Source organism: Hetaerina americana, unplaced genomic scaffold, assembly GCF_022747635.1.
Source record: "Hetaerina americana unplaced genomic scaffold, ioHetAmer1.1.p SCAF_10, whole genome shotgun sequence".
Classification (NCBI taxonomy): domain Eukaryota; kingdom Metazoa; phylum Arthropoda; class Insecta; order Odonata; family Calopterygidae; genus Hetaerina; species Hetaerina americana.
In genome coordinates, this window is record NW_027286070.1 from 64688823 (window position 1) to 64716591 (window position 27769).

At 35.8% G+C, this 27769-nt stretch overlaps 1 protein-coding gene across 1 annotated transcript; it reads left to right on the forward strand.

Moving 5' to 3' along the window:
• The first annotated feature begins 106 nt into the window (after positions 1 to 106).
• Vang (Strabismus domain-containing protein Vang) lies at positions 107 to 26824 on the forward strand. The gene is made up of 10 exons (XM_071598766.1): positions 107 to 222; positions 529 to 797; positions 1357 to 1513; positions 4596 to 4872; positions 6670 to 6954; positions 11856 to 12022; positions 12948 to 13199; positions 15628 to 15802; positions 18699 to 18904; positions 23521 to 26824. The coding sequence occupies exons 2-10, from the start codon at positions 619 to 621 to the stop codon at positions 23743 to 23745; spliced, it is 1923 nt and encodes a 640-aa protein (XP_071454867.1). The 5' UTR covers positions 107 to 222; positions 529 to 618; the 3' UTR covers positions 23746 to 26824.
• Positions 26825 to 27769: the final 945 nt, after the last annotated feature.

Here is a 27769-nt window from a genome sequence, read left to right on the forward strand (position 1 = left end):
ATAATAACTCAAAAACTTTAACTATAAGGTCAACGTACGCTTAAGGAAGAAGTTTAATGAGCGCACGTTAGATTACCGTCGTTGCTTTAGAAAATGGCATGTGAACTGTTTACGTTTCGACTCCAGTGGATTATGACGTACAATATGACCATCCACATATAAATCAAGTAGTTATATACCTTTTAAAGTACCATTGGTGTGCACTGGAAGAATAAGGCGCACGTAAGTAATATAAATTCACCTGCATTGCCTTGTATATCATGTCCGCCCTCCGGCTTGTTTTGTTAGTGAACATAGATCTTTCATTGGGTAAATGTGAAACACTTGGACTTCACGCCACAAATTTTTGTCATTCTAATGTCAAGTGTTCCTTGTTCTCGAATGAAAGTGTAGGTTTTATCATGATGAGTCCTGATGAACCCACCTGTACTTAAATGTTCCCATAAAGTTTTATTTGGTTTGACGTTTGTTACTAAGTTACGTATACTTTGTTTTGTTTGATACAATTATTTTTTCTATTTTATTTAGGGGTGGACTTCCCCTTGCGTCGTTAGTTATAAGAAGTTTGTTTGAAAGAGCGATTCTGTCACCCATGTATTCTGGCAGCGGCATAATTCGATGCCCCCCATCCCGAAGTACCTTTTTATCCTCCTCCTTACCCTTTCCGGGATGGAAACGGAATCGGTCAAATCGACGGTGAGTGAGCAGAGCTCTAGATCGCGTCGATCCCGAAGCCATCATCACCACAACAGCCACCACCACGGGAGTAACCGGAATCATTCCCATAGAAGCGCTAGGTACGATGGATGTGCCGTCAAAGAATTTTCTCTCAGTTCTTTTGGGGTGTCACTTATTCTTCATGAGTTGAAATTTTGAAACTTCTAGTGTTTAGTTGAAGGTTTTACATGACAGAGTAATTAAATACACATTTGGCTCTACGTAAATCCGCTTTTAGCGGAAGAAAGCCTTTACAAGTACAAAGTTTCCCTTCGAGAATTCCTTTGGACAGTTTAAGTTCTAGTTTTCAAGTCTCTGATCTGAAAATCGGCGTTTAGTGTATTGAATAAGGTAGCTGAAGTTTGACGTAAGTTGTAACTTCCTTTTATTACTAAATAGGAATACTCTAATTATGAATCAGCTTTATATATGTTCTGTATGTGGTGCATTATATGGTTTATGAATTCACACATCTATGTAGTGATTTATGTAGTGGTTTACTGTTACCTAATTAGTCATCAGCAGAAATAACACCATTAAGGGATTAGTTGTTGACTAACACTCCACATGTTGTACCTACAATTTTTTCTGCCGTGCTTTTGCCCTTTGGTTGTAATCCCCCTTGTGTTTGTGTTGCAGAAGTGGGAGAAGCCTTCGTAGAGCTGGTGGGGGAGGGAGTGGAGGCAGTGGAGGAGAAGGAGGCATAATGGCACCCTTCCAAACCACCGTGTCCCTATCTCCCGATGATGGACGAGGTGAAGTTGGAGAGGTTATTGAGGTGCAAATTTTGCCGCAGGTAATGTTCGATGATAATGATACACATTAATGAAAGTTGCACGGCCACAAATCATCTCTTCTTTGATGGAAAATGTAATCCCTCAAGTGGGGAAAGCAGCTTTACTTGTACACTTCTATAGCTTCCCAGGTGGGGAGAATGACCTAAACAAAAATAGTGAATTTTTTCTTTTTTCCCGGTGGCGTAAGCATCAAAAACTGCATATTGAGTTCCAATAATATCTTTACCTTTGTGTGTGTGAGTGCCTTTACACCAGCTAGAAATTATTTTCCGATAATTTGATTCTATTAGGTTATCAGAGGCACTAGAGGATGCAGAATTAAGTTTTGATGCTATTCAAATATTTCGGTAGGTTGGCTCTCTGCCAGCTGAGAGATAAGAAAAAAATAGCCAACCAAGGGATTAAAAATAGTCTGCCATGCCTCAATGTGTATCGGTCAAGAGTATCTCTTTGTCAAAGAGTTTTTAATGCATCCTTCCCATGCACTTCAAAGGATTTGATCAGCTATTTTCACTTTCCCTCTGTTTTTATCATTCTTTCCCTGTAGCAGAATTCTTGTTTCTTAGGATTATTAATTTTTCTTCTCTCATGATGTTGATTGCATCATGATCCTTCATAAGGGTAGTAGAAATGGTAGTAGACTGATGATATTGTCCACTTTCACTTCATCATAAGCTTCTTTATAAGTATGTTATACCTCCTCAGAGAAAAGACTGGGCATTAATTACCTGACAAATTCCAAAGAAAGAGTTTAAGAGGACGCCTCGGTAGCTTAAGTGGCTAAAGCACTCGACGGGATATCGAGGAATCTGGGTTCGAATCCCAGTCAAGCGAATGATTTTTACCCTCTGAAATTGTTGCATTAATTACTTGGTTTTGAATCTTGGTCCAGACAAACGATTTTCACTTGAATCCAGAAACTGCACTTTGGCTTTTACATCTCACTTTGAAACAATGATATAAAAATATAAACAATTACAAACACCCAGCCCTAGATGGAAAAAAACCTCCCAGGTGGGAATCAAACCCACGACCTCTGGGTTGGCAGGCGAGGACCTCGCTGCCACTGGGACCGGTATGATGATAGTATCAGTTAGTTTAGTCTATCCACTCATGGTGGGATCCTTAGGTCAGACATCAGGAGGCAATTCACTCAAACACCAGCTTTCTTCTGAAGAATGATTATTCCACTTGCTTTAACATTTATGCATCCATTTTGAATAATTTATTTGCTGTCACACATTGTCTTCTTCTTCAGGTCATGTCATGTATACCTACAAATATGCTAATTTCTCACATTTATACACTTTACCAGTTGTTTTAAGCTCTTTAGTGATTAACATTTCTATTTTATTTTTTCTCTACCACTATTGATGTATTCTTTTGGGTGCTTCTAACCCGATCTTTGTGAAGATATCTGCGACTGGTTTGTTCAAATAGAAATAGAAAGTAATCAGGGGAGTATTACGTATGTTATTTAATGAAAAAGTTGAGAAGGAAGAGGTGCTAAGCTACTGCTTTCTGGTTTAATAATGTCCTGGTTTCCCCCTATGGTCCTGATTGTGATGTTGCTAATGTTAGGCCTGTTATATATATAAATCAAAGTTATTTTTGTTTCATTGGATAAAATTATTTATTACCACCATGTATCATAATGTTCGGGGATCATATTTGTGAATGAAGCTAATGCTAGTAAAGTGAAATAGTTACACATTAGCATTTCATCACTCACAATGAAACATTGAAGTTTGTTGTCTCCGGCTTGACTTTATGGAATTAACTCAGCATATTGAAATGAAAGAAGTGACTTTGTAATTAAATCGTCATCAAGAGTAGGTAAGATAAACTCCTTTTCTTTTAATTTGGCTGATTTATATCTACACAGATTCATACCACCTATTATTATGGGATTTCATTGTGTCTTCAACATGGATCTAAAGTTTCATTTTTGTTTGATGCCCTCCTTCATCCTATTAACTAATATTTACCAATGAGGTAATTAATATCTATATGTTATTCACAGTCACCCATGCCCCCAATTTCCCTCTTTACCTCCTGAATAAAACAAGCATTAGATGGCACTTGCACTTATTCTGTATCTGAAGATGAGGTAATGCATTGAAACCTGGTCGGCAGTTAAAATGTTTTTTGAGGAAAAGTGCTATAATTTGGTATTTAAATAGTACATTTTCCAGTTTTAGAATAAGTATTTACATGTTTTCCTTTCTTTGTATTTACTTAAGATGGTACCTTTATTTCCACAAAAATTTCCAGATCTACTTACCAGAAGCTTCATTAATCAAATTACATTTTTAAGATTTGATTCAGTCATTATTAAATTGCGATTGTTTACAGCATGCAGTACTATATATTTTTTCTATTTATATGCCAGTTGGTATACCATACAACTAGCAACATCTTCGTCTTGGTTGTGATCCAAATTCTCTAGAATTGAGTAATAGAAAATGACTAATCTTCATCTAGATCAAAATTCCATACCTTTATCCCTTTCCCTTCAACAAGGATATTTAGCATGTGACTGTGTGAATATTTCATACAGAGCCCTTTAGAAAATAAAGAAGCGGTCTAATGAATGTACCTCTTACTATATTTCATTGCCATTGCCCAATTGCCGACCCCGGTGGCGGCGGGGTAACGTCCTCGTCTGCCATTCCAAGGGTCGGGGGTTCGATTCCCGCCTGGGTGAGTTTCCCTCTATCTAGGGCTTGGGTGTTTGTAAATGTGACCATTGTTATCTTTGTTAATGGTTCGATATAAAGGCCAAAATGTGCTGTTTTCGGACTAATACTGATAAATAAATAAATAAATAATTCTTATTCCCCATATATCAAAAATCTATTATTATCCTTCTCTATTCATGTATTATCTGTGTGTAAATTGTTTGCTAATTTACTCACTTAAATTAACCATGCCTATGAAGAAAGTCAAAGTGATTCATTTCATATACTTAATATTTAAAAATTTTTTCCAACATTGTACTGCCTGTCAGAACATTGCTTACAGTAGAACAAGGAATCATGTGATGTTGAATTTGAAAGCATAATGTGTGTTCTCTTGCAGGATGATAATTGGGGTGAGAACACAACCGCATTAACATCAGAGCGGTCAGCCTCTGTCGAGGATGTCACGGCTGCAGGCATGCCCGGAGGTGTCCAGTGGAGGTCTCCATCCCCGTCAGGTCTTGGTGCGGATCCAACGTGTACATCTCCTCCTGCTTCTTCCCTTTCATTCTTCTGTCAACGCTACCTGGGTATTCTGCTGGCAGGCGCCCTCACCGTAGCAGCCCTCATAAGTCCTCTTGCCATGGTCATCTTGCCCAAGCTGGGACTCCTTCCAGGTTGGAGATTTGTTTTACGTTTGAGTTTGGAAGCCTACATTTGCACTATGTTAAGCCATATTTTTATTCCTATTGATAGGTCCCAAAGAGTATATTTATGCTTGAATACATTTACATTTACTCTGTTCAGCATGTACTACCAGCCTTTTTGCTCCCAAAATTTGCCAGTTCCATTCATCTTTGAGTATTTCATAGGAGAGTTGATAGTATAGTTATTTTATTTTGGGACTGATGGTTTTTATTCTTGGAAAATGGTGTCATGTTACACATCCATGTGCATACTTTTTATTTTTTCCGGTGGTTGCCATGGTAATAACGTTAAAAGTTTAGTGATGAGTTTCAAATTGAATCATTCACATATTTTATTTGCTTGGAAACCAGAGTATTCTTTTGTGATTACAATTTTGCGTATTTTAATGACACTTGTTTCATTGCTGTTCTCAACGGTTTAAAAGTCTCCATCGCACCTTATTCATACGGATGTTATATAAGATTTGTTAATTTCTATCACTAATTTCTGGATTCCCTCCAGTTCCCTCTAGTACGAGGGTGGTTCAATAAGTACCCGTGTTAGAAATGAAGAAACCATTTTTTCAAAAACATTTTTATTCAACATGGTCGCCTTTTAGAAAGGTACACTTCTCCCAACGTTCCAGCCATTTTTAACTCCTCCAAAAAATAGGATTTGCCGAACTCTCCAAAATACGCCTCTGTCTTGGCGATAACTTCCTCGTTTGAGCTAAATTTTTACACCATGAGCCATTTCTTCATGTTAGGGTATACCTGTAAGAAAAAGTCGCAGGGAGCCTGATCAGGTGAATATGGGGGGTGCGGCAGCAATTCATAAGGTAGTTCATGCAGTTCATGAAGAGTCCAGCTGGATCAGCTTGTTGTCCACCGTGAGCAATCGCGGCATCCATCGGGCTGGCAATTTTTTAATCGCCAACTTATCATGTAAAATATTAATTTCTGTTCTGGTTGACACACCCACGGCCTCTGGTACTTCGCGCACTTTCGTTCGACGATCAGCGGGAATCATGGCGTGGACTTTTTGAATGATTTCCTCGGTAACCACGTCTGCCGGGCGTCCTGGTCGCTCCTCATCAAAAACAGATGTTCGCCCACGTTTAAATTCGTTGAACTCACTGTGGTCATAGATGGCAAAGTGTCCCCATAAACAGCATCCAACTTTGCTTTTATCTCCTCGCATTTCTTCCCATCCAAAAACAAAAAGCGAATTACCAAACGATACTGCTCTTTTTCCATCTTCGCGAAAAGTACGAAACACGTCTTACTCAAATGGCTGCCAAATACAAACTAACCTTTAAATCAGTATGAAATTTTTTGCACCATCGCTTGATAGATGGCAGCACACGATGATAACCTAAACTTCATTCAGGAACGCCCTTTGTCGTCAAACACGGGTCACACTTGTCTTTCCGAGGGATGCCATCTTTACATCGTTAGCAAAAGTTTACCTACTAATCTGGAGTGGTTTTGATACAGTTGTAATGATTACACCTCCAGCAAAGTGTATAGGATTATAAAAGACTTACATGGAAAAGTATTTCAAATCTCTGACAAACCATTGATATCATGCTAGTCTTGTAATAAATGATTTAATAGATAAACATTCCTATTATAAGCTTCAGATTGTGGTGAAACAAAATCTGCCAATGGCATGCCATGGACTAACACTTCCGAATAGTTTTTGAGTCAGTGTATAAGTACGGAGACGTGTGGGTTAGTAATGCAAATTTGATTGCATATTTTCATATTCATGCTTGTTCATTGCAGGTTTGGACAGCAACAGTCTTCGTGTTCCTCCTGGCTCAAGTAGTGCCACATTGTCAGCACACCAGTACCTTAATGATGCCTGCAATGTGGAATGCAAAGGATCTCTGGTTGCCCTTGCTTTCAAATTGGTGGCTCTTGGAGGTGGTGCTTGGGCAGTGTTTCTAAGGCGTCCCCATCTCACTGCACCCCGCATCTGTCTCCTTCGCTCAGCTGTTCTCTCATTGGGTGCTGTTCTCACCTTTGCTTTCTGGCTCTTCTATATTGTTCACCTTACTGAGGCTGCGGGTAAGTCACTGAATTCCTGTCATCGCTCGTTTTTATTGAGTGACTGGAAAAAAAGTCACCTTTCCACCTTCCTATAAATATCTTTATCATGTCTCGTTGAACCATGCTAGTTAGAATTCATTTGGCACATGCATCACTAGTTCTTCACATAAATAAATATGCCTTACTAAATGGCATTATAAGTTTGTACAATTAATTCTTCTGTTGTTCGAGAATGACATTTGTCAATAGAAAACAGATGTACATACCTGTAATAGTAGATATAAAACATTTGAACAAATAATTATGCGCGAACGTCATGCATAGAAAATAGTTTTTTGCCCCTGTATATTATATTCATTGCCTGGTACCAGTTATATTGGAGGTCTTTGTTTACGTCTATTTGATTCAAAAAGTTCTGCATTAAATATAGTTTCCATATTGCAGAATTTTTGTTTTTAAATACATCCATTCTGCCTCGGTCTTTATTCAAAATATTCAAGTAACAAGCAATCATTAAATGACATATAAAATGGATAAAGGAAACAAAGTAAAAAGTGGTATTCCTTGATTAATCCCAAAATAAAAAGTTTTGTTCGATTCGATCAAAAGGCTGATTTTTTTTGTGTTGTTTATTTATAGTTGCATTCATTTATAAATAAATGCATTCTGTGTTGTCTTTTATATCCATCTATTCATATCACTGTAAAATTTTGTGAAGGTATTAAAACATGGTTACATTAATCGTGAATCTGGAAGTAAGTTATCTAATGAAATAATAGAAGACTGTACACATGTCGTAAACATCATTCCAGAGAGAAGAATTCTACGAAGTGCTTATCACTTGCTTTAGGGAAATGGAAGGGGGGCACTTCTGCAGTCACTCCCTCCAACTTAGACTGTGACTGCATTTACAAAAGTATAAATGCTTGTGTAAAGGCAATTAAAATGAATAAGGTAAACACTCTTTTGATACTGTTAAGGCCAAATTGACAATGTGGCTTGAACCCATTTTAACTCTACCAGGTCTTATGGTTAAATAGGTAAATTTGAATATCATTAGAATCTTCAGAAAATTATTAATTATCATAATTTAGATGCACCTTTAAGGGCAATAACAGTGAACCATGTATATATTTATAGTTTTTGGTGAAAGCTAATAGGCAAATAAAGAATTACATATGATTGAATTCACATGGAGATGGTTTTTTTGAAATCATTTCACATCTATTGCTATACCTTCATTTGAATTTCATATGAATGATTGCCCACAATATTTTTTTAACTAGCTGCTTACCTTATATTATGCATTCTGGAAGAAGGTGAAGAATTGTGCATCACATCTTATATTTTGAAGGAGCATGTGTGAAACTAGTTGTGTTAGCTGAGGATTATACTTTGGCCAATGCATCACTGCGTAATAATCAATATGTACTAACTTCCATCAATGAAAATACCATAGAGGAGAACCACTCAATAATAGTGTTTTTTTCACTCTACAAGGGTGGTCCCAGGAGTACCCTACCTGACCTAGAGATGGTGGTAGTTCTTTGAAAAATATCACTGTGTTAGAAGGTACGCAATTTATAAAGCATGTTTCAAGTTTGAAGACGCTGCATTGTTTAGTATTTGTTTGGCAGCCATCAATAGTGAACGTTTTCAGTAAATTTGTGAAAATTGAGAATTTTGGTCATTGTTATGTGATACAATACTTAAATTTGAAAGGCCTCAGCCCAATCAATATAAAAGCTGAAGTGGATTCTACTCTGGGTGAGTCTTCTCCTTCATTTACAACAGTAAAATATTGGGTAGCCAAGTTTAAACGAGGTCAAGGAAGATATGAGCTGTCAAGACGAGCATTGCATTGGTCGCCCAAGTAAGATGACAACTCCCGAAATGGCGAAGAAAATCCACAAAGTGATACTGGATGACTGAAAGTGAACGAGCTGAAAAGAGACATTGCAGGCATTTCAAAAAGTACGGTACATTGCATTTTAACTGAAAATTTGGACCGTACAAAGCTGTGTGCAAGATGGGTGCTGCGTTTGCTCACACTCGAGGAAAACCAGTGTCGTGAAGATTTTTCGATTGAATGTTAAGCAAAGTTTCACAGCAACAAAGCAGAATTTTTGAAACTTGAAAAAATGGATCAGTGGTCAAGGATGTTCCAACCGTGAAGAATTGATGGCAGCAGTTAATGGCTATTTTGAGGAGCTAGACAGTTCTTATTATAAAAAGGGTATCAAACTTATTGAACATCTTTGGGAAAAGTGTATTGAGCTGAAAGGAGATTATGTTGAAAAATAAATACGTTTTTTTTCCAAAATTTTTGTGTTCTCTTTGTTGGGTTGGGTTCTTCTGGGACCACCCTCATAACCAGGTGTCTATTGATTTTCCTGTTTTATCAAATAGGTTTAGAATCCTGATTGATAAAAAGGAAGTCAAACCTTTATATCATTATGTTATTTAACAGCTAATCCTCAAGTAAACGTTAATACATGGTAGGGTTATAGTGATTTCCTGTTCAAAGTCCTATTGAATGGGCATTGATAATCATTTTTGTATTTGATAATCATTCAACAAGTCTTTGGGAAAAGAATAGAAGAACAAATTATATTGGGTAGATTTAAAAAAAAATTTCAACATAATCTACTTTAAGCTTGTTACACTTTTCCTAGCCTGTTTCCAACTTTGTTAAGCCAAAAGGTAGGATTTCCCGAGGTCCCCAAAATAGCCATTTGTGTTGGCGAAGACCTCGTATGACTTGAATTATTTTCCCCCACACTTTTTTTTTCAAGTTTGGATGTAAAAAAAGTCACTGGGGGCCGAATCTGGTGAATATGGTGGATGTTGTAATAATTTGAACTTTAATTACATCATTTATGCCATCGAATTTGCACAGGTGTGCACCTGTGGATTTCTCGATTAAAGATATTTTTTTCTTTGCCAAATGAGGATATGGTTTCTTGATTTCTTTGTTCTACCAGTGCAATAATTATTTATAATACTCTCCATTTCTCATTTGTCCTTTTGCAAGTTATCAATGTACCATGTGCATTCCAAAAACTTTGACCATCAGATTGTTGGCCAATTTCACCATCTTTGTCTTCTTGTGAGGCTGAGCCCCTTCAGAATCCCTCTTGTTTTGACTGTTCCTCTGTTTCCTGATTGTAGTAGTGTATCTATATTCCTTATGCAGTTATGTATTAATGGAGGAACTTGTCAAACAGTGATTGAAAAGAACTAAACCAGCCTCTGAGTCAAGTACAAAATTGCGTTCATTCTCCACCAAGAGTAAACGTGGGACCCATCTATCCAAGATTTTTTCCCCACCCAATTTTATTTGTGCAAAATTAAAAACACTGTACCTTGTGATATACCTGTGACCTTAATTATATTGCAAAATTTGATTCTTTGATTACTCAAAACCAATCCATAGATTTTGTCACTTGAAGTAGTAGTATTTAGGGGAGGTGACTGACAGCTGAGGTCATTTGCGCCATAGGGGATGGACAATAAAGGATGAAGGGTGAAGAAAAACCCAGCATCAGCATTAGCCTACTCCTTACGTAAGGTGCCAAGGGACCCGCCGCTTAACATCCCATCCGACAGACGGCGTACTCACTGCTAGTACCCTCCACAGAGCACCTCAAATAGGGATCGAGATATTTGTCACTCATTTTAGATAAAGTCACTCTAGACGTCCCCAACAATATTCATCATTTGTGGATTTACTGTCACTATGTATTCAGTTATCTAAATTTTTGCTACATTTGTAATATATTGACTGGGAACTGTATTTTAAAATTAATTAAAAATAAATTATAAAAAACCTCAAGTTCGCAACACTTCTTTTCAGTCATCATTCACAAAACAGAATAGCAGTCTAGTTAATTCAACATTTAAATGGTGACTGGAATAGGCTGTGATAGAGGGGAGAATGTTATGCAAGCAAGGAACGGGTAGAATAAGGATAGGTATGTTGGACAGAATGAAGGAAGGAAGTATACAAAGTTAAAGAGGGGTTTTGGTAGTGTAGGATTTTGGGTTGTATTTTGTTAGGAGAGGCAAGGAAATTGTTGCTGTACCGTTTGGTAGCTTGTGTCCATCCAAAACCTAACTAAAGCAGTAGATTACTGATAATAATAATAGGAGGTCCTGGATACCAAACTGTCTGATAACTTTTCGCCCTCCCTTCTAAAACTCAAGCTCTGTATGTTTCTGCATACTAGGGAGCATGGTCATGGATCATTGGGTGTGGATTTTCACTTTGGCTATGGTAGTAAATAGATATTTAATGGATAGATATTACATGGTCATAAGTCTTATGTCCCTACTCCAAAACTTTTTTGGCACCAGAATTGGTGTTATTTCAAGTTCCACGATGCAATATTTAAATAACCATGAGAGCATCTTTACTCTGCTACTGGTAAGAAGACTTGCTCATTATAAAGATCCATGATCATACCTCAGAAATTTCTAAGGAACTATTTTGTCACAGGCAAAGAACCTAACTCTCCTTCATCGAGAATATACAAATTTCTCAAGTTGGAGCTCTTAAGTCCCAAGTTAAGCCTACATGTGTTATCTGTAAAACCAGTCTTTAAGTTGAAGGTTGAAGAAGGTGGTTTTAATTATCAGCCCCAAGATTAGTGTTTGGTATTGATTGACCATGGAGTTCGATGTACTAAAATGTGATTTCAGTGCAAATTTAATTTTGACCTTCTTTGTTTTCAAATGTCCTTTCTCCATAAATCTGTAAATATGCACCTCATGCTTTTTATTAACAGGGTAGCCACAGATCTGGGAAATTCTGGGGAGTCTAATGAAAGTAACTGTGTGGAAATATATGAATTGGAAAGGGATGGTTATTAAAGTTGAAATTATTTTGCAAACCACAATTCTTCATTCCATCTGTTTAGGGACAGCCAGTGTTGCTGCAGCTCGTGGGACCAATGGTGTTGGAAAGATTCAGTATGCTGGGCTGGTGGCTTATGCTTCCACTTTGACTGACACATTGCTGTTTGTTCATTATCTTGCTGTTGTTCTCATAGAAATAAGGCACCTACAACCCACCTACTATATTAAAGTGAGTATCAAACTTTCTAAGAATATCTTATGGGGACCCATTTTTAATAGATTTGATGATGGTTAGGAGTTAACTGAACTGTACTTAAGGCTGAATCATTGTATATAATGTAATCTTGACAAAATTTTTAATTTGTGTACTGTTTACATTCAGCAGTTTATCAAATTTGGTGTACAGTTCAGCATTTAGTCTCTCTCAGTATTCACCATCAGTGGACCTATTAACTTCTAAAAAAATTCCTTTTTAATGATCTTCTTAATCTCTTCATGGTAGATGAGGAGCAAGAATTTGGTGAATTACTTTGATCATATTTTACCCTTAAACTCATATTAATGCAATTTTTCTCCAGTTCCGCAATTCTATTGTGGCTATTTTAGTAATTTTAAGAATAATGCATTTTCCCTATTCTTGCCTTAATACCTTAGGCTTGTGAAAAGAATACTATCTGAGGAATTTAAAGGAGCCTACATTCATGTGATAGCAGATATGTTGCGAGCTGAATGCACATAATTTCTTCAATTTTTTTGTGGAAAAACAGTATTCTGTAAAACTAAAGATTTTTCAAATAAGTTCTGATGGAAATGGTACTAAAATAATTAAATTTTATCACAAAAAATCTTGAACCTTTGAAACTAAAGCATGTCACTTGTGGCATTTTCTGATTACTGTAAGATAGCTGAGATATATTTTCTCAAATAATGAAAATAAATTATGAGAATATAAATAAAGTATACTTCAATGAGGCTGAATAGAAAAATGGATATTATTTCATACTTTGCATTTTTAAACAGTGTAATCAAAAGAAATCAGGAATGAGGATGACACTCAGTTATCTTTTATCAACATGCATGTAACATCAAACACAAGTTGAGACAATGTTAATTAAGGGCTCACTCATCCATTTTCAAACATCTTTTTCACTCAGGTTGTAAGAAGTCCAGATGGTGAAAGTCGCTCCTATGCTATTGGGGAACTTAGCATACAGAGTGCTGCTGCATGGATCTTGGATCGTTACTACACCGAATTCCCAATTTATAACCCGTACCTGGAGAGGTTGCCTGCATCCAAATCTCGAGGAAGTAAAGGAGGAGCAAGCAGTATGGTTTCTGGTGGCGAAGGTGGTGCGGCTCTCAAATTCTATGATGTTGATGGAAGCTTAGCCAATGCATCTATACAGGTATTTAATCATTAAAATCAAGTTCATCATCTGGAGCCAAATTTTATGTATAGAACCTAAACATCTCTTTGTAGAGAAAGAGAGAATTTCTTTATTTATCTGATATCAAAATATTAGATAGGGTTTAGGAATATTTTCGGCAATTAATCATTGCTGTGCAATTTATTACATTTTATATCCCAAGAACATAGTGCCAACTGACACCATGGTTTCATTTGACAGTATTGTCAAAGTTTAGACCATAACTAAAGTTCTCATTTCAGAATTTAGCCATATTGGTTCATATTCTTGGTGAATAAAAAATAAAAGGCTTTTAAATTGTGAATCACTTTCTGTTTTTAAAGTATCTCCCTTGCATGTTAGTGCTTCATCCTACTTCTGGGAAGTTTCTGTCCCTGTTTGTTTTGTTGACAAGATATGCTGTTTTTTTGTTAAAACAAGTAATGCAATGAAAACTCCTTTGAAGCAGAATGGAACTTCTTCTCTAACTTTACATGGAAAAAGCCTTCCATGCTTGTGGTTCATCATTTTGTAAAGGTGGCATTTTCAATGTGTATTTACTTTTAAAGCGAAGGAATACCATATTGGTCCGTTTATAAGGCAGGTACTTTTTTTCTACTATCAAGGGGTCTAACACTCTAAACCCATCTTATTTTTGATTCCTAAGTAAGCAATCCCAGAATAAAGCTCCTACATCAGTGTGATGTGCTATTATTTGTTTTGTGTTAAGTATGAATCCAAACTTACATTTTACCTAAAGCAGTATTTTCTTCTCATATGACCTGGTGATGAGCCAAGGCCAGTGATAAAACCTTACCTATCATTACACACCACTGCAGTAACCCTTGGGTGTATGTAATTGTCTTAAATGTAATGCTGAAGGGTTAGGTAGAAGAAGGATTTCATCTCAATCTCTCCCAAATAAGTCAATAAATAAATAACCCTCGTTTAGACTGATTACTGTGGTCTTAATACCACTACAAATTCAGTTGTGTCAAAGGATAATATTCTTCACCATAAATGGGTTGATGGGGAACCACTATATCCGGGCCCATTATCTAAGGCAAAAACTGTGGAGAATTCTTCATAGGTACTCAACTTGATATTGTGGTTGCAGAAGAGCAGCTAGGTTGTGATTGATCCAGCTCTTCATTAAATATTCCCCTTGGTGTTACACATCTCTGTTTGATGTGTGGATAGATGATGAGAGGGACACTGCAGTATTGTCCTCACCTTCTCAATGAAGACCCTCAGTCATCTTTACCAAACACCTGGTAGACTGAACATCTCAGTAATTGATAACCATACATTTTAAATGTAAGTGACTAAGGTATAAACTGGACTTTTTAGAACAATTTGAGATTTTATGTAAATATGACACACTTGTTTTATCCTTTAAAATGTATTTGCTTGTTTTACATATCAGTTTTTATCTTACCTACCCCATTTTGCTCATTCCAGCCCTCTATTTACCAACCGGGTGATTTTGGTAACCAGCAACTCCACCCAACCTCCTCTCTCAAGTTTTATGAAATAGTCATCCATTCCCCTCGTCTGTTCTTTCTCTTTTGCCTTTCCAACTTCCTAAACCCCCACACCCAGCTTCATCCCACTCTCTCAACCCACTCCCCCCAACATTGGTGACCTTAAATGAGACTGCTGGTGGCCATTTCCCCATTGTTTTCATGATGATATGTGTGTGTTGAAATTATGGTCAACCATGTAGTAGAATTTTGTGAAAAACTATCATTATCTTTCATTATTCATTTTGGAATTCCACAAAGTTAAGCCAGATATCATGTAAATGTGTTATCTCAGCCAGTGGGCTTTTGGTGTTGGTTTCTTTTGCTGTAAAATCACAGTAAGGTGGAAATTTCACTTTGGCGACCAGATAAATTTTATACATAACCATAATCAAATGTACACTAAATCAAGATATCCGAAGAGAGGGGGTGAATAGAATCCTCCAAAAAAATGCATTTCGCACTTGCAAACTAGGAGGGCAACTGCACCATTGACTTAATGCTGCAGGACCTCAGTGACCTCTGGAATGGAAGGAATGAGTGGGTGCATTTATGTCTTCCCTCCATCTTTAGAAGAACCCATATATGCTCATAGCTCAATCAAAATATTGATTATTTTACAGAGCTAATGAATGAATTTTTCTTAGAACATCATGACTATTAGTTGGGGTAAACAGTTGGTTGAAAAAACTTATGCAATCATACATTGTCCGCACAAAGAAAAAGAAGTCTCACAAGACACCATCTTGTTGAATACATTCATGGTCAAAAGTGAAGATGATAATGTACTAATAAATGTTTGAGGTGGTAATAATAAATGATGTTGTCATTATTTGGATCTAATGAGTGAAATCTGGTGCTAATTCATTAAATTACTGATTCATTCCTTTTTTTCACAACTGAAGAGCCAAAGTAGGGCTGTGTTAGCTGCCCAAGCACGACGTCGTGACTCTGCGCACAATGAACGCTTTTATGAAGAGCATGACTATGAGCGTCGCGTGAGAAAACGGCGGGCTAGACTCCTCACGGCAGCTGAAGAAGCATTTGCGCACATTCGAAGGCTTGGAGGAAATGACCATGGTACGATTTAAATGCCCCAACATTTGTTATGTCAATACCGTTGCTGACCCAGGTACCATAATTGGTATTCATTTTCCAGGTAACCCCAAGGGTACCTGGAAACTGCAATGCGAAAAGCCATTCAGAATTGTGGAGTTAACACGTTGAAATGGTACATTATCTATTTCACATATTTCAACCCCAGTATTTCACTGTAGTTTTCACTTCATTTAGACTTCCTATTCATTAAAATTTTCAATAAAACATTATGTTCAAGCTTAGTGTATGCCCACTTGGTAGTGTTTAGAGTATCCGTTTACAAGACTTTCTTTAATTAGCCTCATCATTTGTCTGCATCTAGTTTAGCACAAACTTCATTCTCCTTCTTTTGCATATGCAGTGGAATTGTGATATGATGAAAGCTTTCTGTCCCTAAAAAATCACTCACTATATCAAGTTCTTGTTATTGATGTTGATTTAATAGTCGCTTATTTGCTAATACCTCTAAATGTTCACTTATTATTGTGGGCATTTTATGACATATTCATAGGGATATCAACCAGAAACTAATTATAGTAATTGATCATGCATTTTTATGACTTTGCAAGACTTTTATAGTTTGAATTGCCATGAAGTAGTAGTTTTTTTTTAAATTTTGGATTTATATCAGTTGCAAAACTGATTCAATGACTCAGACATGGTATGTTCAAGATAACAAGTTATGCATCACATCTTGGAATGGATAGAGAATGTAATTATTGATAGGAAGACAAAATTTTCTTTTTCGTCTTTTTTTAACATTAATTAACATGTAAATACTTGCTAACAAATTTCTTAAGGCATGATAAATATTGTTATTTTGCATTTTCAGTCATATTTCCGGTGCAAAATTTCCTATTGTTGACGCTTGCAATTGCAGCATTAATATAAATGTGTGTGGGCAACTTTGATCAACATGCAAACAACTGCAGAACTAGGTCACACAATGCAATAATTTCTTTGAAGTTTCAGCCTCTCAGATGCCAATGTCGCTTCATATTTTAGCAATGTGGTGGAAAACCTTGTTACGTTTGCAATCTTACTGCTGACTAGTGATGAATAAGATTGCAGGCACAAACTTTGGAATAAATGTTATGTCTGTCTTGCTGTTAATTTCTTAGAAGTGGAAATGTTCGGGGTGAGAAAGGAAGTCATGGAAGTCTGTTTTCATCTCTTTTGTATAAAAATATTGACTGTATTTATTAATGAACCCTCTCAGGATATAGGTCAGACTTGGGCATCCAAGCGATGCTTCTGATCCAAGTTAAGGTCATCCAAACATTTTGTTTTTCACTGATGCGCTCTTTTAAGTCTTAATTAAAGGCCCACTTGTACTGGTGAAAAAGCTGGTATTTAGTACAGTTTCCAGCAGCTGATCATTGCTGAAAATACCAATTGAAAGGAGCAGATTCTTTGTTGCCCAGAATTTAATTTTGTATCCATTTGCGAGCAATGATGGTGTCTCATAGTGACTGAAATGCTTTCCATTGAGAAACAAACAAGCCATGAAAAATGTTTTCACCTGGAAATTATGATCATCAACTGGAGACAGTCGAAAATGTCTGCTTGGCTTGTTTTATTGCTTCCATGTTTATGCATATGTTGAATCGTTGAAATATTGAATGACTATTGTGTGAGCAATGCTTAGGCCTTGTTATCACCAATTTTGCTTGCAAATCATAGGGTCATAAACTCTACCTAGGGTATTACTTGTTATACTGAGGTCCACAATATATATCACACTTGTTGTATCAAGCGTCATGCATTCATTTGTATACTATGTGTTCATCATTTTCAATCTTGTGCGTGTTCTTCTATATCTTATTCTCTTAGTAAGTCTCTGTTCTTCTAGATCTTCTATATCTTATTCTCTTAGTAAGTCTCTGTTCTTCTAGATCTTCTATATCTTATTCTCTTAGTAAGTCTCTGTTCTTCTAGATCTTCTATATCTTATTCTCTTAGTAAGTCTCTGTTCTTCTAGATCTTCTATATCTTATTCTCTTAGTAAGTCTCTGTTCTTCTAGATCTTCTATATCTTATTCTCTTAGTAAGTCTCTGTTCTTCTAGATCTTCTATATCTTATTCTCTTAGTAAGTCTCTGTTCTTCTAGATCTTCTATATCTTATTCTCTTAGTAAGTCTCTGTTCTTCTAGATCTTCTATATCTTATTCTCTTAGTAAGTCTCTGTTCTTCTAGATCTTCTATATCTTATTCTCTTAGTAAGTCTCTGTTCTTCTAGATCTTCTATATCTTATTCTCTTAGTAAGTCTCTGTTCTTCTAGATCTTCTATATCTTATTCTCTTAGTAAGTCTCTGTTCTTCTAGATCTTCTATATCTTATTCTCTTAGTAAGTCTCTGTTCTTCTAGATCTTCTATATCTTATTCTCTTAGTAAGTCTCTGTTCTTCTAGATCTTCTATATCTTATTCTCTTAGTAAGTCTCTGTTCTTCTAGATCTTCTATATCTTATTCTCTTAGTAAGTCTCTGTTCTTCTAGATCTTCTATATCTTATTCTCTTAGTAAGTCTCTGTTCTTCTAGATCTTCTATATCTTATTTTCATAGTAAGATTAATTCATTTTCAGGGTTTTAAGGAACTATCTCCTGAATGTATTCGTGGATCACAGTTTTCATTTCAGAATTAATTGTAAATTTGATTGACAATTAATAATTTGATTTTTATTTCAAATCAACTGCCTTTATATAATTTTACTTCCACTCACTGTCTTATAAAACGTGAGCACCCCAGTTGTTAACTTAACACTTTTTATGTGATATCATTTAATTGTATATTGATAAATGTTTTAAAATCTTTTAATTGCTTCCTTTTTCTTATGATTTTCATTGTCATTTTAATTACATTTCTTTGTGAATTTTAGGCACAGTAGGCATGGACTGTGATGAGGCAGCGGCGGCTGTTTTCCCTGGCCTAGCACGTGCACTTCAGAAGTACCTTAGGCTGACACGCCAACAACCGAGGCATCCAGCTGATTCAGTGCTTGGCCACTTAGCTAATTGCTTGCGCCATGGCCTGTCCCCGCGGGCATTTTTGGAACCATTTCTTGTGCCTTCTCCTGTTCTTCAGGTAATACTTTTTTATGAAGATAGTTGACCATCTATTAAGTAGTAATCTAAAGGCATTGTGTGTGTCAGCATTTTAATATGGTTGTTTCAGCATATTATGAAGTATAGATTCCTGTTTTAATTATTCAGGTGACAGGAGGAAGTCTACATGATATACAATAGCTTTTATTGGTTGTCCAAACTGCCTGTAAAAAGTGTACTACCAATGATGATAATATTGTATGGAGAAATTATAGTTTTCTGCCCACAGTTTTGGAACAGCACCACATGTTATCTGATGCTAAGCGTTCTACCATATATACATTTATGATTAGGAAATTTCTTAGGAAGTACTGTTAATGTAATATTTTAATAATAATATGGAACGTATTTAGTTGTCCAGTAGACAGTGTACAATAGTGAGAATATGGCAGGTGTATATGTTACGTCAATGGGATATATATCATATAATTACCAAATAGAATTATAAATACAATTATGACTGGAAACTAATATGCACTTAAGTTTTACATAATTATTCATTTGAGCTACTGCTGTTAAGCCTAGTGCCTCACATTTTGTCAGTTGTATTTTGTGATCTACCATTTCAAAAGCTTTGCCTAAGTCCGAGTCAATTCCCATTTCTTTGTTTTTAATTCTTATTTCATTTATAATATTACTAAATGTATTGAACAGAGCTTGTTCTGTCAATATTACTCTTCACAATCCTAACTCATACCCAGAGAAAAGGTATTTGCTTTCAAGGTAACTAATAAACCTTTGACAATAGACATACTCAAACACTTCCAAACTGAGGGACAATAGATATTGAGCTGTGATTACTCAAGGTGTTCTTTTGAACTTTATTTTTAAATACTGGTACAACTTCAGACACTTTTACAAGGGTAATCCCAGAAGTACCAGACCCAACTAAGAAAACAAGAAATTTTTGGGAAAAAATGTATTTTATTTTTTAATGTAACCCCCTTTCAGCTCTATGCACTTTTCCCAGGAATGTTCAATAAGTTCGATGCCCTTTTTATAATAAGAACTCTCTTGCTCCTCACAATAGCCATTAGCTGCCCACATCACTTTTTCACAGTTGGAAAATCTTTGACCACTGAGCCATTTTTTCAAGTTTGCGAACAGAAAATAATCTGAAGGGGCTAAATCTGGCGAACAGGGTGTATGAGGTAGCAATTCAAACTTTAATTCATGAATTTTGGCCATTGCAAGAACGGATTTGTGAGCTGGACCTTGCCAGATGAAACGGTCTTCGCCTCATTTGGAGCCGGTTCTCCTTTATGAATCCATTATTTTGATTGTTCTTTTGTCTCTGGTGTGAAGTAACGGACCCATGTTTCATCTATGGTTATGAAACAGCGCAATACTTCTGCTTTGTTGCTGTGAAACTTTGCTAAACGTTCAGTTGAAACATCTTCACGACACTGGTTTTACTTGAGTGTGAGCACACGTGGCACCCATCATGCACACAGCTTTCTCATGTCCAAATTTTCAGTTAAAATGTGATGTACTGCACTTTTTGAAATGTCTAGTATGTCTTCTAGCTTGCACACTTTCAGTCCACAATCATCCAGTATCACTTTGTGGATTTTCTTCACCGTTTCTGGAGTCATCACCTCGTTTTGTCAACCAGTGGGATGCTCATCTTGACAGCTCTAACGGCCTTGTTTAAACTCTGCCAGCCAATATTTTACTGTTGTAAGCGCAGGAGCAGACTCACCCAGAGATGAATCCAGTTCAGCTTTTATATTGTTTGGGCTGAGGCCTTTCAAATAAACATATTGTATCACATAATGATGACCAATTTTCTCCATTTTCACAAATTCACTGAAATCACTGTTGATGGCTGCCAAACAAATACTAAATAATGTGGCATCTTCAAACTTGAAGCATATGCTTAATAGATTGCGTACTTCCTAATATGTTGATATTTTTCAAACAAATACCGCCATCTCTAGGTCAGGTGGGGTACTTCTGGGACCTCTCATGTAGAGCATCAGGATACACATTGTCAGAGGTTGATTTACTAGGGAAGGTAAAGGGGTCAGGATAAAATTTTGTCATTCTCTTAGAATTTTACCTGGTACGCTATCTATATCAGGTGAGTTTTTTACTTTTACTTTCCCAAGATAGGAGTGTTCATTACTTACTGCAAGGATTGAGGTACATTGTCTTGCTTGATCTTATTTGGAACTTAATGATCTTCCTTATAATGGATTGGAGTGTCAGGCAGTAGTAGAAGTAAAGTATTGAATGCATCCATTATTGTAGTTGGTAATGGTATTACAACTCGGTTGGTTACTGCTGACTCAAAACAGTGATATTTAATAAATTTATGATAAATGCAACCATTTTCTATGCCTGATTCGGGAAACAATACTTAATAGTAAGTATTTTTCCCGATGAATTGCCTTACGCTTAGAGATCAAAGTTTTACCCTTATACTCGCAGCTGATGAGGTACAGGTTGACGTTAGACGGGCCGGGAAACACAGTATTTGAAATGAATGTGGTTTTTCCAGAAGGGAAGATGAAAAATTCATTTGTTCATTCTCTTTTACCATGGGTTTTAGGTACATGGGTCATTCAATAAGTACTTGGAAAAAAAGTAAATCAAATTATTTTAGGTAGGTTTTGTTTTATATTTTAAAATAATATCCTTTTAGCTTAACACAATTTTCCCAACATTTCTCCAACTTTATAAGCCATCCAGAAAGTAGGATTTTGGAAAGTCCTCTAAATAGTCATCATTGTTGACGATGACTTCCTCGTTAGATGAGAATTGTTTCCTGTCGAGCCATTTTTTCAAGTTTGGAAATGAAAAAGTCAGTGGTGGAAAATCGGGTGAAAACAGTGGATTATGTACCCATAGTTCGAACTTCAATTCCATAATTTTTGCTATTGAAACTGTGCAGGTGCAGTGCACCTGCCCATAAATGCATTATCTGGATGGCCAAATGAGGACATTTTTCCATGGATTCTTCACTGTGCCAGTGCAATGATGACACTTTAAGTCTCCATTAATCATCTGTCATTTTTGCTAATAATGATGTAGATGATTCTGCATGCATGCCTAAAAATTGTGGCCGTCACCTTTTCAACTGATTACACCATCTTTGCTTTCTTCAGAGCTGGGTTGACACTAAATAACCCACTGTTTTGACTTCCTTTTTCACTGGAGTGTAGTAGTGTATCCATGTTTTGTCCACAGCTATGTATTGATGCAGAAACTTGTCAGGATTGCAACAGAAAAGCACCAAGCCAGCCTTCTAATTGTCTGCACCAATGTATTTATTCCATGAAGGGTGCTGCAATCCACTGAGAACAAATGCAGCACCCATCTTGCTGAGATTTTTTCATATCCAATTTTTCATGTAAAATTTAAAACACTAACTTGTAGTACTACTACTACATACTACTTGTAGTATGCCTTTGGCCTCAACTAATTCGTGTACTTTGACTTGGCTATCTCTCTCTCCAAAGCATATCTTGAATTTTTTCAGTCATATTGGAGGAAATCACTTCCTCTTGAAATCCCAAAGGATGTTCATCATTTGTGGATTCATGGCCAAATTTAAACTCATTTACCTAATTGCTTAATTTAATAGTCAAAAATGCATGAGCACATGTGCTGTGAATTTCATCAAACTTGGCTTTGGTGTTAAGCCTTTAAAATATAAGCGTTTAATCACTGCATAAATTGTATTTTTTCCATTTTTCTATGTAAGCTAAACTTTGTTACTTCATTCGACTTTGAAAATGAAAAATATGTGATGGATATAGCTGGAACTTTGACAGCAGCCTATTGAGAAATGAGGGTTGCTAAAAATTAACCTTGTCTGATACTACAAGTGCCATCTCTTGGATTTTTGATGGACCTTCTGAATGACCCAGGTAGTTAAAGTGGTTCTGTTAGGATATTGGTAATGAAATTCACCATAATTTTTTCAAGTGGTTACCCTGGGTGAGTAAAGAGATCAATCTCCTCCTCGGAACTCTAGTGGTTGCGTAAAATTCTCTACCTATTGTCATAGCCTAAGATAGTCTTTAAAAAATGTTCAGTTTCAACTCGAGGGAATCCTAAACAAAAATATTTAGTACAATTTTTAACCCAAATATGTTCTGAGGAATGAGAATTTTCAGGAAATCCTTTCCTGGTATAGCTGATCGTTCTTGTTGAGGAATTAGGATTGGGAGTGTGATATGAGGGCATGTTGAAGGAAATAATAATGGGTAGGGTAATTATACATTTGACGGCGGGGTAGGGCAGAGGGATAGGAGAAAATAGATATTTTGGGCTGCTGATTTTCTGTAAATTGAAGGTGATTACAGAAGGTGAATTGCATCAATTTTTCCTCTCATCAAAACAAGGAAGTGTACAATGTATTGTGTTACTATGTCCAAGAATGTATTATGGTAATACAATAGAACACTCGATGAAAGAATTCATAACTGTCCAATTTAATACATTTATGTTACCTTTTTATTTATAAATGATAAACTATTGCTTGTTCCTTAAGGAAATTAATTAAGAAGCTGGTATTATTCACTTATAGTTTTTGATAGTTTTTGAGTAGTCATTCATGAATCCGAATTCTCTGTTTTATGGTTGCAGAATGAAAAGGAGAGAGGCCAGGAGATACAGACATGGGCATTGGTTTGTGGCGAAGCGCCCTCTCGTCCCCTCTCAGCCACCACTGCTCCCTTCCACATGAGGCAAGGTGACATCTCACTCTTAGTCACAGTGTCCCGTCTCCCACACCTAAACCTGACTGAGGAAGTTGTTCACCCCAAGTCCCAGCGCTTTGCTCTACGTTTAAACTCTGAGACATCAGTGTGATAATGCCTCGTTGGCTCGTTTAGAGCCATCCAGCACTCCTATGTGATCTTGGTTGAACATCCACATGCCTCATTGCATTTCTGTTAGATCAGTGATTTGATGTAGGAGAACCTCCAAGGAGTGTACTTGGCCATGCTGTTGTATGCCTGGCTTTATTCCGCAGCTTGCCTATTACTCGATTGCTGTGTAATGTGTATGTGCTATTATATTTAGCTAGGATAAGTGGTGTATTTGTGAGCTGTTGAAATAATGTTGGTGTCTCTCCACTGTCCTGTTAAAATACTTTTGGAATGGTTGTTTTTTATATAAATGTATGACAACGGCTGGTTCGACCAATACATCTTGTGCCTCAGTTTATGACTGCTGTAGATTAGAACTTTGACTGAGTTAGCATGACTCAGGAAGATAGTAGTGAAAGGGACAATTTAAAAACATAAATTTCATTGATATTTGTGAGGAAAATTGTTGGTGTGGATTTTTAAGGAAACATCTCAATTTCTAAAGCTAGTCATATCCATTAGAAGAATTATTATATTTTGGAAAAATTTCAGATTTTCATATCCATTTTCTATTGCTCTCTCAGTCTAAAAATGCCTATTACCTGAAATATTTACTCATATCAAGGGCACGCTTGGTACACATTCAAATTGATATTTTCCCTATCAGATTTAACCTGAGAAAAGGCTTTAAGAAAGAATGAACTGCTTGTTCAAATTTGGCAATAAACACACTGTGAAATATCTAGTTAAGAATTAAGTATATAATAATTTAGGAGAACGTCAAAGGAAGTTCGATATTTATATTGAAATTTTGAAGTCAATGATAAAAATTGAATAATTTTATTAAATGAGTTTTATGACTCCTGAACACTGTAGTACCATCAAGCATTGTGTCGTATTGAAAAGATTAGGCTTTCAGCAGCTCTTCACGTAGAATATACCTAAGTGAAAATATCAAAAGCTGTGCTGTCACATTTTATATTATTTTTCTGCCTGAATCCGAGTGTCATATTTTTGCTTAAGCTTGTCATCAGCAGTTATTCATGGGCATTGAGAGAATTTTTTTGTCTACTCCATAATTTTGAAGATGTATGACACAGGTATATTTGTGGTTAGAAATGATGCATTTCAATCGTAATTCTAATTTATATTTCTTCTGCCTTATTGTTTGAAAAACTTTTCAAGGTGCTGATTTATAAATTGGTTTACCATCTAATTTTGACTAAGTCCAGTATGTAACAATGCCCACATTATCAATTTCATGAAGAGAATTTATTATTTTTATATTTAATACATATTCTCTAATTGTCTGCGTAACAGAATTGTAAATATATTTAGGTTGTGTGTGTATATATCCAATGTTTATACCTCCATTTCTGATAATTTTATGAATTTGATAAATTATTATATGTATCTGTCATTCCTTTATATTCTTTTTTATTTTTCTACGGAGTGAATTAGGTTCAGACTAGCAAAGTGCTAATGACTGTTGTTTGCTTTAAAAAGATAGGCAAATAGATTTGAGTACATTTTTACTTGGCTTGTTGTTTATTTTTTTAAGGCCAATTTTTATAAAAAAATGTTTTATTGAAAAAAATCGTAAATGTTTATATATGGCAGATATTTATGAGTGATAATCACAAAAGTATTACTATGTCTTTTATATGAAGGGCCATAAAAAAATTGTCATTTCCAAAAGGAGACTCTGTTACATACCTTTGTTAATTCATCACTAAGGAGTTTCTTTGTGAGACATTCCATAGATATAGCATTTTCAGGTTTTAAATTGTTATTGAGTAAAGTTTTGTCATAGAAACAGTTCAAATAATTTTCGTGCATCATCTGAATGACATATCAACTCTTCAAAATCTCATGTTGACATGTGATCAATTCATAATCAGGTCTCTATGTAAATTTAGTCAATGCAAATATGGATTTCTGCAATTGTTCTAAGCATTAATGCCTGTTTTAAATAGTATTATTTAACAAAGGTTATCACATAGAAATATCATGGATTTGACAATCACTGCCCACAAATATCATGTGCTCAATGACAATTTCTTGATATTAAATTCTGGTGAAATGTTTGTGAGCGACTCTTTTGAAAATTATATGCTGAATTGCATAGCATCACTTCACAGTGCTTATTTGGCACATTACTATTACACTTATTTTATAAACACATGAAACACAATTGTATATGCTCTCTATTTACAATTCAAGGTTTGTGGAAGTAAATTTGTAAGTTTCAGAAAAAATATTCAGATTGTGATGTGGACTTGCCTTACGTAGTGTTTGAAGTTTGTCTGAATTGGAAGTTGATCCTTGAGGTTTCATTTCCTGTTTGGGAATTAAAGCTTACCTTAAATTTTGTAACATTTGAACCTATTATGAAATTGTTGATAAAGGAAAATATTAGCCAAAGCATATATATGTATATTTCAATGGCCATAGGAACTGTATGGTTTGTCAGTGAGATAAACTTGGGATTATTTTCTTTAATTTTTGTGGTCAAAATTTTGTGATACATTATTACAGAATTTAAAGTGTATTACATTAAAGTAAGTGGCCATTGCAAATGTTTTTTTAGTAGATTCTTTGTGATGGAAGGTACCTTTCCCTAACCAAGAGCAATAAGTCCATTACACAAGTTGGATTTGAAGTGGGGTGATGTAAAACAGTATTATGTTATTGTTAACTGAGACCCTGCTTTATGTGCTACTGAGTGATGGAGGTTTTTTGATGATGAATGAAACAATTTATTTCTAACAAATTCTTAAAGCCAAAAACTTTTTAAAAATAACATGTTACTCAAAATATATTTCAGCAAATGCATGTATTTTGGTATTGGAATTTGAAATTATGAAACCAGTGATAACTAATGAGTTGGTCAATAGTGTATTTCATTTGGTGATGCTATCAAGAGTGGAAACGAATTACTAAAATGAGATTCAGAGTGATATGAAATTTTTGAAAAATAAGTCATTTGGTGTAATAGCTTATACTTTTTTAATGAATTAGAAATTTTCTATTGACATCTAAAATTATTGCATTATGTGCAACAAGTATTGTCTTTTTTATTCTTTTGAAATTGATGTATAATATAATAAATGAGTATGATGCTAATTGTGTGTGATCAACTTTTATCCCAGATTATAAAGGAATTTTGTTTGGACATGCATTTTCATTTTAGGGACTCTACCACTTTTGAGCCAGGTCCCTAATGACTCTCGACTCTTTCATATCACAAGAAATTTCTCTCCCACCCTATATTACTTTCTTAATTTTTTCTTCCTGGCTTTATACAATTTACTCATTTAGTTCTAATTTGAAAGCAGCACTTTTGGAATTTTAATGATGACGTATTAATAAATGTGACATAGTGGTTTGGCTATGCTAACAGAAAGAACAAGACATATGAAATCAGATGGGGGACATGGTAATCCAGGGATAGTGTGTTGGAGTACTGACTGTAGGGCCCGGGTTCGATTCCTGGGCTCCCTCAGCTTCACCCAAGTTGTACAAGAATTTCCTGGGAAGCCATAGGCAGCTCAGGGAAAGGAACTGGCCCTCCTACCCTGATTTGTGAATTTCACATGCCATTGGGCTTAGTATTAGGTGAACTCGAACCCTCATCTGTCAAACCAATCTTTGGGTGGGTAAATGTGTTTATAGGCAAGTAAATGGTTGAGTGTGATGCTTGTAGACTGAGGAAGTCAAAGTCAAGTGGTAGAAATCAAGTCAAGAAATATTAGAATTCTGGTAAACAGAGGAGCACATAGAAAACTAAGTACTATAGTGATGGAGGCAAAAGAAATGTACAATTAGAGATTAGTTTGGAAAATATTGGTAAATGGGAGTACCCTAGTAAAACCTAAAATCACCTTTTGAATTTGCATAAGGGAATTGCTGGAACGTTACCCATTTATTTCCAAGCAGTTTAACTTCAGAATTTGAAAGAAAGGTTATTAGAATGGTTTTAGGCATCACTTTATGGAAGTGATTCATATCGGAAAAGAAAATGC

Coding starts and splice junctions, on each gene's coding strand:
- Vang (XM_071598766.1), top strand. CDS start 619: ATGCCCCCCATCCCGAAGTACCTTTTTATCCTCCTCCTTACCCTTTCC. Junction 13,200..15,627: donor TAGCCAATGCATCTATACAG/GTATTTAATCAT, acceptor TCACAACTGAAG/AGCCAAAGTAGGGCTGTGTT. Junction 15,803..18,698: donor GCTTGGAGGAAATGACCATG/GTACGATTTAAA, acceptor TGTGAATTTTAG/GCACAGTAGGCATGGACTGT.